Source organism: Giraffa tippelskirchi, chromosome 10, assembly GCF_054371585.1.
Source record: "Giraffa tippelskirchi isolate mGirTip1 chromosome 10, T2T-mGirTip1v1.2.pri, whole genome shotgun sequence".
Taxonomy (NCBI): Eukaryota; Metazoa; Chordata; class Mammalia; order Artiodactyla; family Giraffidae; genus Giraffa; species Giraffa tippelskirchi.
In genome coordinates, this window is record NC_137284.1 from 23,497,113 (window position 1) to 23,511,570 (window position 14,458).

The window sequence follows — 14,458 nt, forward strand, 5'->3', positions numbered from 1 at the left end:
CACGCAGGGAGACGCTTCTGTGCTCCATCTCAAAACACAAGGCCCAGACTCTGGAGGCAAGAAGCTCGGTCAGGAATGGCTTGGGACAGAAAGGCGGGGACCCGGATGTCCGCTCAGAAGGCGGCTCAACTGACTCCCTGCAGCAGCGAGAGAGATTGCCCCTCCCCCACAGGACTAAGTTCCATCAGAGCCCTTGGTATCACCAGGCAAGAAGTGGAAGAAGAACCAGAGCTCAAGTGGGCTGCAAGGGCAGTTCCCATGAGATGAGACAGTACCTGGAAGAAGCCGACCACTGCGGCTGTGGTCAGATCAGCCAGCAACCTGGAGTTGGACAGGGGAGTGGGGTGGTAGTGGACACCTCAGTTTCCTCCCTGGTGAAAGTGGGATGAATTCCATCTACGTCACTGGATTCTCGTGAGGGGGGAGTCAGATCCCGTGTGTGCAGGGCCGCCTCCTTCCTGTCTCAGGAGGCCAGGGCTGTGGGGCCACCCTCAAGCCCACTTAGCCACCCAGCCCGCCTACAGAAGACAGCGGCCTGCACCAGCATCCCAAGTCCAGCTCACCAGATGGGTGCAGGAAATGCAGATGAGAGGGTGAGCCAGGACTGTAGCCCATCACCTGCTCGGACCACATGGAAGGCAGGCAGTGGGAGTGAGGAGGCAGAGTTTAGAGCCCTGACTCTTATTTACGAACCCACCCTCCAGTGAAGCATAGTCTCCATTTTATATAAATCAGCGGCTCCTCTTCCCTTAGGGGGAGTGCTCTGGCAAGAAGGGCAAGAATGGGCACTTCTGTTCTGGGTGAAGGTGTAAGCCCAAGCAGTGGGATGGAGAGGAGCGCTGAGGGCTGGACTGCGGCTCCTTCCCAGCGCCCTGTGTGCTGGTGTGAGGGTTAAACCAGTTCTCTGGAGCATGAGTCCCTTCTGACCTGCAGAGTGCCCAGGAGGTAAATAAAGGGCCAGCTGCCATCATCCTAGAGCATCCCAGTCCAGTTGTTTCCTGACCAGGAGCATAGGAGACTCTTCATCTGTTCTTTATGGATTGATACAGACTTCTCAGATGTCAGCCTGTGTGAGCAGGACACTATTCCCTGGGGATTAGGGCCCATGGGGACATGACACAGTGGAGCTGATTCCATTCCTGGGGTCTGCTCTGTGCCAGGCGCCATTCTTGGCTCCAGCAATAGCAGTGCATAGGAGAGTCAAGTCCCCACTCCGTTGTAGACCCCATATGTCAGGGGGAAAGATGGTTGTTAAACACAGAAAGCTGGATAGATGAGAAGAATCAGACAGTGCTAAGGGTTCATGCTGGGAATTGAAACAGTGTGTTGGGATGCAGAGTACCTTGACAGCAGCTGCAGACAGGGTGGCCCGGAAAGGCCCCTCTGAGGAGGTGATGTTTCAGTCAAGATCTGTGTGCCAGGAGGGATCCCTGGTTAGTTCTTGTTGGTAATGCTTTGACAGACTCAGTCCCAAAGCTCAATGGCTTCACCCGTGGCTGTTGATCGCTGCTTCCCTCCAGACCTAACACAGACACCCCTCACGAGCAGGCTGCCTGCCACATGGTGATGCCGGCACCGAGGCTCCACCTGTCCTGTGGGCCCGTGTCCTCTGCGTGTCCAGCCAGCAGGCGGGGAGCGGACAGAGTGGGCATCCTGCAGGCGGCCGTGATGGACCGGGCCTCTTCCCACTGACCGCTGAGCAGGGCTTACGAGCTGGGAGGGCAGAAGGGAAATAAGTGTGCCCCGTGGGGTTGGGGGGTGGATCTCGGTGAACACGTGGCTGACTCCGCCTCCCAGCGAGCAGGGCAGCTCTCCTGGTGGGACCTGGAACCAGGCCTGGTGTGTCTGAGAAAGCTGGGTATGGCCAGCGTGGCTGCCGCATCGTGGGCACATGGAACGTGGTGGGGAAGGAGGCAGCACCAGTCTAGAACATGTGAGGCTTTGAAGCTGAAGTGAGTTTGCATCTGATTTCCCGCGTGATGGGTAGGCCTTGGAGAGTTTTCAGCAGGAACGTGAGATCATCTGAATTAGCATCTCACAAGTGAACTGTGAGGAGGGAGACCACGGCAGAGGCTGACAACACGCTCCCCTCACTCCCCAGCCCCCGCCACCCCCAGGTGCTCTGGCCTGTTTCCTATTCTTTGAACTTGCCACTCACAGTCACCATCCCTGGGCCTTTGCCATTTCTGTGCCCTCTGCCTGGCACAAGCTGCTCAGTGTTACCCTATCACCAAGGCCTGGCCTAGGCACCTTGCATGAAACCACATCCACCACCAGCCAGCACTCCCAACAGTCCCCTTCTGTGTTTTATTTTTTCACCATTGCAGAGATCACCACCTATTATGGAGCATCTCCTTGGTTATTTCTTAGTGCCACAATTCTCCAGTCTCCAGGTGAAGCTCCATGTAGTTAGGGACCCTTTTGTTTTTGCGGGCATTCAGATATCAGGTAGAATGAGTAATTGATGCTAATGGTGAGTCCTGGGTGGATTTAGGATATATTACAAAAGGAAAGCTGAATAGCACCTGGTGATGGGGCGTGTGAAGGGAAGAGAAGAAGAAATATTGAATATTCCTAGATATGCAACTTGAGGACTTGGGGTTGTGCAGGTATTGTTTCTGGGATGGGTGGGAGACACACACTGAGCCAGGAGGGGACCAGGAGCTGTGGTTTGACCGTGTGAGGTTTGAGATGCCCAGGAGACATCCCTGTGGAGATGCCAGCCAGCCTGAAGTTTCTGGAGGTCAAGATTTGGGTAACATGAGCTCACAGGTGGTTCAAAAGCTGGGAAACTGGACGGATCCTCTAAAGAATTGAATAGACATGGGGGAGAGGCAGACGGACAGGGCCTGAGTTCTGGGACGCTCAGATATTTGATGTTCAGGAGCAGAAAGTAGAGCAGCCAGGGAGGTGAGTGGAAACCCAGGGGCAGAGAGAAGAGTCCATTTGGAGGAGGGAGGAGTAACTGGGCCAGAAGCTGCCAGGCAGCCAAGCGCATTGAGGCGAGGGTGGCAGCGATGCACTCAGCCTGTGGGGCTCCCGGAGCCCAGAGCCAGAGTGCTCCCTCCAAACCCAAACCATTTTCCCCAGAGGGACCGGGCAGGGCCCACTCTTGGCTCAGTAGCCCTTGCCTGACATTCCACAGCATCCACGCACACTGGACATGTTTGTTTTGGGTCTGGTTTTCCAAAAGGTGGGCAGAGAGCAAATGGTTCTTTCCAGCCTTGAAGTGTTTGTAAGAATGTGCAGATCTAGACATGAGAGGGCGTTCAAAGAAGATACCAAAGGATGAGGAGTCAGAGCTCGGAAAAGTTACTACAACGTGGGTGGAAGGAATGGCCATGTGGGAAGGCAGCATTTCCCACACTCGGGATGTGTAAAATTAGGTATGCCCCCAGCCCTGCTTCCTGGGCAAGACGGCAGGAATATGCTGGCATTAAGTGTTAGGGGCAGAGTAGGAAAAATTAATATCAAGTTGCTTCAGTAAGCAGTTCACGGAGGGGACGAGCCTGTGTTGAGTGCCTACAGGATATAGTTCAGGAGCATGGCCTTGGGGTTAAGCAGATCCACCAGATTTCTTTGTGCTTCTGACATCTTTAATAGGCATGTCAATTTCTTTATGCCTCAGCCTCCCTCTTCTTAAAACAGCACCTCTTCCTGAAGTTGGTAGTATACGTAGAACATTAAATAGTACACTACAGATGCCCAGTGCAATGGTCCATGTATTCAATAGCTGTTATGTGGGGGTCAGTGTGATCAGATGCAACAGATGAAAACCCTGGTCCTAGAGGAGTCAGCAGTCGTGTAGGGAGCGATTATCGATGACACAGCAGAAGTCTAGCGTAGACAGGAACCAGGGGAAAAATCTGGCGTGGGCAGTAGGCACAGGGACTGACTCTTAGTTGGGGTTCGTTTTCAGCATCATCTCTGAGTTGTAGGACACTCCTCCGGGGCAGTCTTGCCATGCTATGTTTCTGAGAAGTGACCGATTTGGGGGCGGTGGAGGGGGGGCTCATGGGGGGGCCTTGAACTCTTGGTAGGGTTACTCGTAACAAACTTTCTTCCTTTTAGTTTGCTTCCCTTTGCAAAGTAATTGTTTGGCCAAGCTTCACAGAGTAATGCATGTGATAAATTCCACAAAGCGGGTGCCAAGGAAATGTTGTCTCTCTTTGCTGAGAAAGCTTTCTGGGGAAAAGCACAGACCATGTGAAGGAGACTGGAGCAAAATGCCTTGCCATGTGACACACAGACAGTGTGAACGAAAGCCGATTGTTCTTTGCAGTGACCTGGAATCTTCGAATTTGGATGAGACAGGGTTTGGCTAAGACCGGAGTGTCACAGTGGAATTTTGTTCAGATTTTACACTCCATTTAAACCAGGAAACCATAGTCCTCTCTCAAGAATGAAGCAGTTTTTCCAAGTTCTTCTGGAAAACCTCCCAATCCAAAAAAATATAGGTATATTATATATATGTGACTATACAGTTAAACCCTACAAACCACAGTCACAGAGAGCTGGGAGAGGGTGGCAGTGGGCAGAGGGAGGATATGATTTCTAAAGACATTACTGTCTCTCTAACCCAAATCTGTCTTAGTCCTAAATCTGTTGGCCCCAAATCTGTTTCTCACACATTTGAAACAGGAATAGTTATGAGATTTTCAAGGGTCTGTTGGAAGTCTCAGAAGATTTTGAAGTGAAGTTTTATTGGCTGCTGACAACTTTTTAAAATAGGAGGTGGTTTTGTATCTCTCAAAACAGTTCAGGATGCAGGTCAAGAAAACAACCACAGAAAGATTTGCCTGTTCAGGTATTAAATTTTTCTTCTAGTCCTTTCTGTCCCCCAAATACAGTTGCATCTCTTTAACAGTGATCACAGCAATTAACATGTCCACTCCCTCTCCTGGTTTCACAGGTCAGGTTTGGTTTGACCTCACATCCAGTGCTTGGGTCCTGGAGAGAGGGCTCGCGTGATTATTTCTGCAGACCACACACTCACCATGTCATTCAGAGATAACCAGCTTCAGCTTTGTGACTTTCTGAACTTGGGCTTTTTTCTTTCTTTCTTTTTTCTGTTTTTGATCCAAGAATTGTCCAAGCTTTCTCTTCTGGATCACCCCGCACCTCAGCTACTATCGTTGAAATCAACAGAACCTTTTCTAAATTGAACTGTTTTTGCTAACATTGCAGTTCATCACTACTCTTATGATCTTCCAGTTTGTGCTGATTTGCCAGGTAGCGGAAGGACAGACCTCAGTAATCAAATAAGGAACCCAGCCTGGAAGGACCTCTCTTAAAACAGAGGGACTCACAGGTTCCCACAGTCCCCTGATCTGGTGTCTAGCCGGGGTAGGATGGCTCACCACGGTATTTCATGTTTTCAGATAAAATTTTGGTTTTCATGTCATACCATCCTCTCTGCTAACGACCTAAGATGTTTTTCTTCCTTGCCATGGGCTTATTAAGCATTGTGGGGTGGGAGAATGAAAGAACGTTTCTCTCTCTGAACACCTTTAAAGGAATGGGCTTTAGAACATGACCAGAGACAGACTAACATCGCCCACCTGTATCTGTTGGTTTTTTCCCCTTTTTGGCAAATAAAAATCACCCTCAGCTATCTGCACCTGGAATGTCTAATTTTTAAAATGGACAGTTGACCTTGTTTCTCTGAGTAGGTTTTGATATCAAGGGCTATATAGTGTCATTATAGGGGCCCAGCTGTGTATACTTCACAGAGGGTTTCAAACACCCAAGTTTCTATTCTCTTTGGCCGGCTCCCGTTTATCCCTGAATCAAGGGAATTTGGCTAAAGGGTGTACCATTCAGATTGCCGGAACTCTGCAAAGAAACAGTGTAGAGAAGCAATGAAATCTGTGAATTTCAGGTGTTTTTGCTATTGTCACTTCCAGGAAGCTATTGTCACTTCTGGGAAGCTTCTATCATAGCTCAGCTGGTAGAGAATCTGCCTGCAATGCAGGAGCCCCAGGTTCGACTCCTGGGTCAGGAAGATCTGCTGGAGAAGGGATAGGCGATCCACTCCAGTATTCTTGGGCTTCCCTGGTGGCTCAGCTGGTAAAGAATCTGCCTGCAATGCAGGAGACCTGGGTTCGATCCCTGGGTTGAGAAGATCCCCTGGAGAAGGGAAAGGGTACCCACTCCAGTATTCTGGCCTGGAGAAGTCCATGGACTGTATAGGCCATGGGGATGCAAAGAGTCGGACACAACCAAGCAACCTTCACTTTCACTTTCACTTCCAGGAAGCACCAGGGAGTTGGACATACGGGGTCCTTTGCCGTCTGAGCCACCAGGGAAGCCCCTTTTATACAGAATTACTCCTGAACAAACCTGATGATGGAGTAGTGGTTGGGGAGGGCGACTCAGAGGGGCTGCACTCAGAGCCGCCTTGGTCAGCAACACTCCTCTTTCCCTAGCATTTCGGAGTGCATGGACAGCGAAGCCGAGACGGTCATGCAGCTCCGAAACGAGCTGAGAGACAAGGAGATGAAGCTGACTGACATCCGCCTGGAAGCCCTCAGCTCTGCCCACCAGCTGGACCAGCTGCGGGAGGCCATGAACAGGATGCAGGTGAGTGTGGGGGGCGCCGTGGAGCCCCAGGCTGCCCGGGAGGAGCTGTTCCCGCCATGCTCCCACTCCCCGCCAGACAGCCTTGTGTACCTCCGGGTCGGACCCTTCGCCCAAAGCTCAGCCTGACGCCTCTTCCTCCGCCAAGCCCTTTGTAGTCCTGCAGCTGGGAGTGTTAGTGCGGTGCCCTCTTCTGAATCCCTATAGATTTGTTCTGTCCCCAGCTCCTCTCACCTTCTGATGCAGACTAAAGGCATCTGCGTCTCCTGAGCCATTCTCTTTTGCATTCCTTCCTCTGGATGTGTGAGCACCAGTGCTTAACACACAGTAGGTCCTTCACAAATACAGAGTAAAAGACCCACTGAAGGTTCTACCAAATCCGACCTCAACTGGAGTCCAGTGTTTCCCAAAGGAGGTTCCATGGAACACTCATTCCACGAGAGGCTGTGTGAAAAGAAAGCTCCTTGATCAAATTTGTTTGAGAGATGCTACACACTGTGTGTGCCTCTCAGATTCATAACTTGTACGGGCTCATTGAAGGCTCTGAGAAGTCCTGCAGTAAAGGCCTGGGTTGAGAAACCCAGAGGTTTTCAGACTTCTTAGATACGACTTCTTCCACCTACCACTCATACTCTGGGAAACATTTCTGAGTTCTTTGTCAAAGAAGGCCAGCTCTCGGACCTTCCCTGGCCAGAGAGGCCTTCTGTATACAGCAAAGGAACCACGTTGAACAATGTCTCTGAGGGTGTAACTTACTCTGCCTCAGCCAGGATGTGCATGTGATGCAGGGAACTTTTAAATTCCTCCTCCAGAAAAGGCTTGGTCACAGTATATCCTCCCAGTAAGTGAGTTTCTGCCTTCCCCTTCACAGAGTGAAATAGAGAAGCTGAAGGCTGAGAATGACCGGCTGAAGTCAGAGTCTCAAGGCAGTGGCTGCAGCCGGGCGCCCTCCCAGGTGTCCCTGTCCGCCTCTCCCAGGCAGTCCCTGGGGCTTTCCCAGCACAGCCTGAACCTTGCCGAGTCCAGCAGCCTGGGTGAGTGGCGTCACAGGGCCTGCAGTTGGCCCTCTAGTCTCTAAACAGGAGCCCCGAGATGAACAGATCAGCAGATCAAATGGAGAAGCAGAGGTGTGTGTGTGCTTAGGGTGTGTGTCTGTGTGTGTATGTGGGTGTGCGTCTGCTACCAACATGAGCCCAGCCGTTAGACTGCTGTCATGCTTTGCTCCAGCGCCCCAAGATCTCCAAGCCATGAGCTTGGATCCCCTCACCCACCATGCTGAGTTCTGTTTGATCCATTTTAAGAGGCTGACCTGCAAGCTGTATGCTGCCTACCACCCCCTCATGGTAACCGGTCCCACGTGGGATGATGGCTTGGTTTATGACCTTCCTGCCTTGGGGCTGGATTCCAGGCTGGCTGGATAATTAGCGAGCACCATCTAGGTTTTCTTTGTAAGCCTACTAAGGCTGACGCTTTTGATTTCTTATCCATGAGGCTGCTCTTGCTATCGTTCTGGTTGAGTCTCCCTCGCACTTCCATTCGGCAAGGTACATCATCAGCCCGCTGGCTCCTTGGTTGGCCCGCTGTTGGTTTCTGTGTTTGCATTCTCCATTCTGCCCCCTCCCCTGCCCCCACCCCCATCCCACTGCCCCTGCACGGCGACACCTGGTCTGTCCTGCTGCTGTGCGGAGCAGCAGCGGGGGTGTCGGGAGGCCAGCTTTGCTGTCCCGTGTGCCTAAGGCTGTCGATGTTTTCCATTCGCAGACATGTTGCTGGATGACGCTGGTGAATGCTCGGCTCGGAAGGAAGGAGGCAGGCATGTTAAGATAGTTGTCAGCTTTCAGGAGGAAATGAAGTGGAAGGAGGTTAGTTGGATCCCTTACCCTGCTCAGCCTGTCCCTTCCCCAGGTAGAACTGCCTAGCATAGTGATTCCATCATCATGCCAATCATCTCGGAGCCTGGGGTGACTTAGAATTAGTACTAACGCTTTCCCTAACTAACCCTAAATCTCCAGCAGCATTTTGATACCACAAACGTGAACAAACGGCCCTTCCCTATCTCTCGTGTTTGGAAAATCTATAAAGAGTCCTTAAAGTTGGTCCAGGTTGCCCCACTTTCAAGTATCTCACTAAACATTAACATCAGTCAGAAACGGCTTTTCCGAATTTAATATATTCCCAAAACTCTTCAAAGGCAACTAAGCACATTTAGAACAGAAGATACAGAAATAAGCTGACCAAATTCGGCTGACCAAGAGCACCAGTTTTATCCAATAGTCAGAGGTTGCTGAACAAGTAGACATTGGGAGACAGAGGTGGCCAAGCCCAGGAGCACACACGTGCTAGCAGTGAAGATGGTAGCGCATCTTGATTTGCTGAAGCTGGGGCATCTGAGTTTTATGTTCTCTTCCAGGGTCCAGAGGACATATCCTCATCAGACTGTTTTAGGGTGGGGGGCAGGGGTGGACAATCAAAGCTGATTTTTAGTCATTGATTAAATCCAAATGATGCTGAGAATTACCACCTCTCATGTAAGTTGAGAGGCCTCATGAGCCTCTAATGTAAGTCCCTTGAAGTTTTTGCTTGCTTATTATTTCTGAGTATTTTAGCCAACATGCTATTAAAGGCTCTGAGATCTTGGGAGCCCAAAGTAGCCATCAGAACACAGCGTCTCTAGCCAGACTTCTCTGCCAGAGGATTCCACGTGTGGCTGGCCATCTGGTCTCACTGAAGAGGGGAGCTGCTAGGGGTCTTAGTGTCATCTAGTTTAGAAAGATCCAATAAAGAGCTCCATTTTCAGCACTCGGCTGGTAGAGTGATAGATTACCAAGGGGGAAGTCATTCTTATAAATTATGATACCTGTGAATGCCTTTTATCGTAATGACCATCAACACAAACAGATAGATCTAACACTTTATAAAGCTTTGTCCCTTTCCAAAATGATGGTGTTCTGGATCACCACAACATCCAGATGAGGTTGGCTGCCCAGATTTTATCATTTCCATTTTACAATTGAGAAACCCAGGACCCCAGCATGACTTACCTAAGGCAAGTGGTGGGGCCAGATCATCTCACTGCAAGACAGGTGCTTTCTTCTCTGCTGATGTTGCTCACCTGGCAAATATACCCCCAGCTCTCCCCACTTCTCTCTACCCTCCTAATTATATATTCTTGTCAGCATGTCAGATATTTTAAAACCAAACAGAATGTTCTACTAGTTTCCTTTAGTCAGTGTGATCAGTTAGCCCCTACTATGCAGAGCTCTGTGGGCAGAGAGGCAAAAGAAGTAGAAAAAGATTATTTTTTTTTGTGAACTTCTGGGAGTCTTACAGCTTTTCAGAATTGAGCATGTTTAAAATTTTAATTGAAGAAAAGAAATCAATATCATTAAAAAACAGAAGAAAAGAAAAAAAAATCCCAAAGGAATTTAAGATCTAACAAGGAGACAAACTTGATAGACAAATAAGACAAATACCTCAAAATAAACAAATACAAAATATATCATCATATAAGTTGTGTACAGAACTATTGAAGCAGTGTGAGTGCTGAACCTGGTGGGTTAACCATTGAAGGCTTCCTGGAAGAGGTGAGTTCATAAGCAATGTTTGGAAAGGGAGAAATGGCAGAAAGGAGAGAGGAGAGCATTCCCCACAGGGGATATGTGATCTATATCCATATGAGGTACACCTTCAGTAAGAGGTTCTAGATTCTAGAGAGGAGACCCTCTCTTCCTGACCCATGGGTTGCGTAGAAGAGGAAAGTGTTTAAGACAGTTGCATTTAGTCCAAGTTATATCTGGTGTCAAAGCAAATAGGATTTGTGATCCCCTCTCAAGCCACTGGTGGAGTTCTAAGACAACCCGAGTCCTCTGCTAACCTGAATCAGAAAGGATCCACCTGTTTTTTCACCTGTGGACATCTCACCCTTAGGATTCCAGACCACACCTCTTCCTCATCGGCTGCATTGGAGTCAGTGGCAAGACCAAGTGGGACGTGCTTGACGGGGTGGTTAGACGGCTCTTCAAAGTAAGTGCTTCATGGAGACAGCCATCCAAGTGGAGGTCTGGGCCTCGGGAAAGGAAAGGGCAGCTTATTTCCTGAGCCTGGTCATTTCTTGGGCTGTGTCCCCTCTCCCACATTCTTCCAGTGCTGGGACTTATTGCCTAGTTGTCAAGGGAACAGAAGGAGGACGGTAAGGACAGACTGGTGACGGAACCAACTCTTCTCGTCTGCCCTTGGTGGTGATTGGCCAGCGAGAGAGGGGCGTTTCCCCAACCTTGAACCATCACATGAGCCTCTCAAAGTGAACTGCTAACATCCTCATTCTGTCTTCTCCTTAGAATCATGTCCTGTTGGGTGTGTCTTGCACCGTGTGTTCTGGGGCTGGGGCCAAGACATCACATTTCCACCCTTCATTTTGGTGAGGGGATCTAATCCACCTTGCCCAGTGTCCTGTGCCAACATTTCAGGGTCTGTGATTTGTGCTATGTGTGACATTGACTTCTGACCCATGGCTAGTGTCAAGGATGTTGGCACAGTTACTTTTCTGTTCATTCTAATCACATCATTGGAGTGGGTGTTTGCCACAGGAGAAATAACTAATGAGCATCTAGGTGAACCTTGATGTGTTGGTGATTTGAAAGAAGCTTTTGGTACATTTTTTGGTCTATTGCCCTAAAGTAGGTCAACGACCAGAAGTGTTCATTCTTCACATCCCCGAGTACTAATAATAGCCCACATTTTTTGTATGTCAGAGACCATATTGGTCTAGTTGTTGGTCTGATTTTGAAATCTGACTTTTAACCTAGTACGCTCTAGTTCCCGGCATCTAGACTGAGGTGGCTTCACACAGAGAAAATTCTGTCCTTGGACCCAAGCTTGCTTCCCATCTTGGCAGACCAGTCTGCAGAAGTGAGACCGGGTAAAAGGCGGAAATGGCTTAAGGCAGACCAAGCCTGCTGCCCCCACTGGAACCTTCTCTCTGTTCATGGGCAGCTGGGACGTCCTTGGATTAGAATGATCACAGTTTGGGCTGGAAAGAGCCAAGGAGGCATTAAAGGTAGCAGCTTGTTATCAAGACCATTAAAGGTAGCAGCTTGTTATCAAGATTCCACCTGAGTCATTTGGCTACCAGAGCCCGTGGACTTCGTTCCAAGGTCATTGACCTAAAACCTCTCGGTCACTCATCTAATTTGGAACACTTTCCAAATTAAACACACGTTTGTTTATGTAAAACTCTAGAGCTGCTTTTTTTTTTTTTTTTAGCAGCCCAGAGTTTTGTTCCCTTTGTCATTTAGTATGGCCCTTGACCTGAGCCAAAAGAAGGGGCTGGTGGAGAGATTTCTTATCAGAATTTTCATGAATTTCATGTACATTTTCATGCATTTTCCAGCACCATTCACAGGCCCTAGTGTCTTTAAAACTTCAGCTGAACTTAGAGGAAAAGTACCATAACTTCCCTGCTTGGTTTATCCAGACTACACGTTCACCATCTTGTTAGGGTTTCCCACCCTCCCATCACTAACCACATAAATCTATGCTTTAAGGGGCCTGTGATACTAGGACACCGCCCCCTCCATTGAAAGTCAGCTCTTCTGCCCCCCATTCCACACGTCAGTTTCAACTCAGGCATCAGCTGGGAAAGAGGAGAAGATGATCATGAATCACCCAATGAAAACGTGAGTCTTCAACAGATTTTTTTCCCACATCTTTGACAGGGTCTTTATTTGATTTTTTCCAGGAGTACATCATTCACATTGACCCAGTGAGTCAGCTGGGGCTGAACTCAGACAGCGTCCTCGGCTACAGCATCGGGGACGTCAAGCGCAGTAACACCTCCGAGACCCCCGAGCTGCTTCCCTGTGGCTACCTGGTTGGGGAGAACACGACCATCTCCGTGGCGGTCAAAGGTAATCCAGACACTTGCAGAGGGGAAGCTTCCAGAATTGCACTTTTTGTTCTGTGACTTGGCATAGGAACCAGTGGCCAGGATTTCGTTTGTGTGTGTGAATGTGGGTTGTATTTTTTTTTTCCCCTTCCACCACAGTTACACTCACCTAAGCAACAGTCTTCAGCATTTTCAACCATCATCAGGAAACAAACAGTTTTAGTTTATTGCTGAAAGTACATAACTAAAGGTCCCATTAACTTTATGACTCTGAGATAATGGAATTTTAATGACCCTGTTTAAATGGGGCTCTGCTGATAGCTATGAGTTACTCTTGCTGGCGAGCCTTGGACGTGGTCCCATTCTACAGATGGGAGACCGCAGTGCACTGTGGGCCAGGGAGGAGTCACTCAGAACAGCCCGAAGAAACTCTGAAGCTCCTGCCCACTCAAGATGCTACTCATGCCTCTGATTGCCTCATCACCCAGAGAGGCTACACCTCAGGCCAAAGTGTATTCTCTGAAGCTTTAGACTCACAGAGTATTTGGGGGGAAAAAATTTCATGGCCAAATAATCATTATTCCCATCTGAATTTGGGGGTGGGAAACAGGAGCATATGGGTTCTCTAAAGCCTCTGTCCTTTAATGTCCGGGGGCTTCCCTAGTAGCTCAGTAAAGAATCTGCCTGCAATGAAGGAGACCCAGGTTCTATCCCTGGGTTGGGAAGATCCCCTGCAGAAGGAAATGGCTACCCACTCCAGTGTTCTTGCCTGGAAAATTCCATGGACAGAAGAGCCTGGTAGGCTACAGTCTATGGGGCCGCAACTGACACAACTGACTAACACTTAACACTTTAATGTCCTGACTCTTACTGTTAAAAAGGCTGAGTGATCCAATCTTATACAAATGCATATGACTGCAAAACCCCTTTTTCCTATATTTTATGAACCACCTAAAGAAGAGATTGCTAAATACTGTTCTAAGCTCAACTTTTACAGCCTCTTTTATCTTCCCCATAAGGCATTGATTTTGACTGAAGTTTGGGGGCTGTTTGATGCAAACTTTGTTTCCTGTTTGGGAGGTTTTCTGAAAGCACCCAGCATTCTTCATCAGCAGGAAGAAAGGTCTTACTTCTCTGGTGACAAGCAGCATGTTCCTGTTGGAGCCACATACACAGCCTCATTTGTTAGCATTCATTCCACAATTGTGGCCTTGGGCTAAAGGTGACAGAAACCTACTCAAAACTAGCTTTAGTCAAAAGGAAACACACAGGCTCAGTTACTTGGAAAATCCAGGCATGGACTTCAAGCACAGCTAGAACCAGGAGCTCTAGCAGTGCTGTCAGGACCAGGCTTACCTCAGCTTTGCTTATTTATTGAACTTTCTGCACATGGCTGATCAATGGCCCTGACTCATCCTTCTAAGCTTAGGAAGCTTTTCAAAGAGGACAAGTGTGACAGGAAGTTCTTAGGGGTGATTCTGGCCCATGTGTGCATGCTAAGTCACTTAGTCATGTCCAACTCTTTGTGATCCTATGAACTGTAACCCACCAGGCTCCTCTGTCCATGGAATTCTCCAGCAAGAATACTGTAGTGGGTAGGCATGCCCTCCTCCAGGGGATCTTCCCAACCCAGTGATCGAAGCTGCGTCTGTTTCACATCTCCTGCATTGGCAGGCAGATTCCTTACCACTAGCACCACCTGGGATTCCAGCCCACTGTGAGTCAAACACTCATCTCATCACCAAATCAGTCACTGGGACCAGAGAGAGGCTTTGGCTCAGCCTGGTCACACATCCCCACCATTGATAGACGCAGGTGCTGGTCAGCCCTGCTTGGACAGCTGGAATGAACTCCCTACAAGAAAGAAGAGCCCCACTGCAAGGGGAGGAGGGAGGGCTGCCAGGCACACCCTAACAACAGCTGTCCACCCCAAGAACCCTTTAAGGAAAGCCTGATACACCATGACCTTAAATTGCCTTTCATGCACACTGGCGA

At 49.1% G+C, this 14,458-nt stretch overlaps 1 protein-coding gene across 3 annotated transcripts in view; it reads left to right on the top strand.

The window, feature by feature from the left end:
- Positions 1-14,458, top strand: part of NAV2 (neuron navigator 2) — a 423,467-nt gene that overhangs the window by 387,508 nt on the left and 21,501 nt on the right. For all 3 annotated transcript variants that reach the window (XM_081533713.1, XM_081533716.1, XM_081533715.1), the window contains 5 exons: positions 6,429-6,582; positions 7,451-7,613; positions 8,341-8,441; positions 10,507-10,602; positions 12,317-12,485. In XM_081533713.1, the coding sequence (XP_081389839.1) occupies positions 6,429-6,582; positions 7,451-7,613; positions 8,341-8,441; positions 10,507-10,602; positions 12,317-12,485 (683 nt within the window). The remainder of the gene's footprint in view (positions 1-6,428; positions 6,583-7,450; positions 7,614-8,340; positions 8,442-10,506; positions 10,603-12,316; positions 12,486-14,458) is intronic.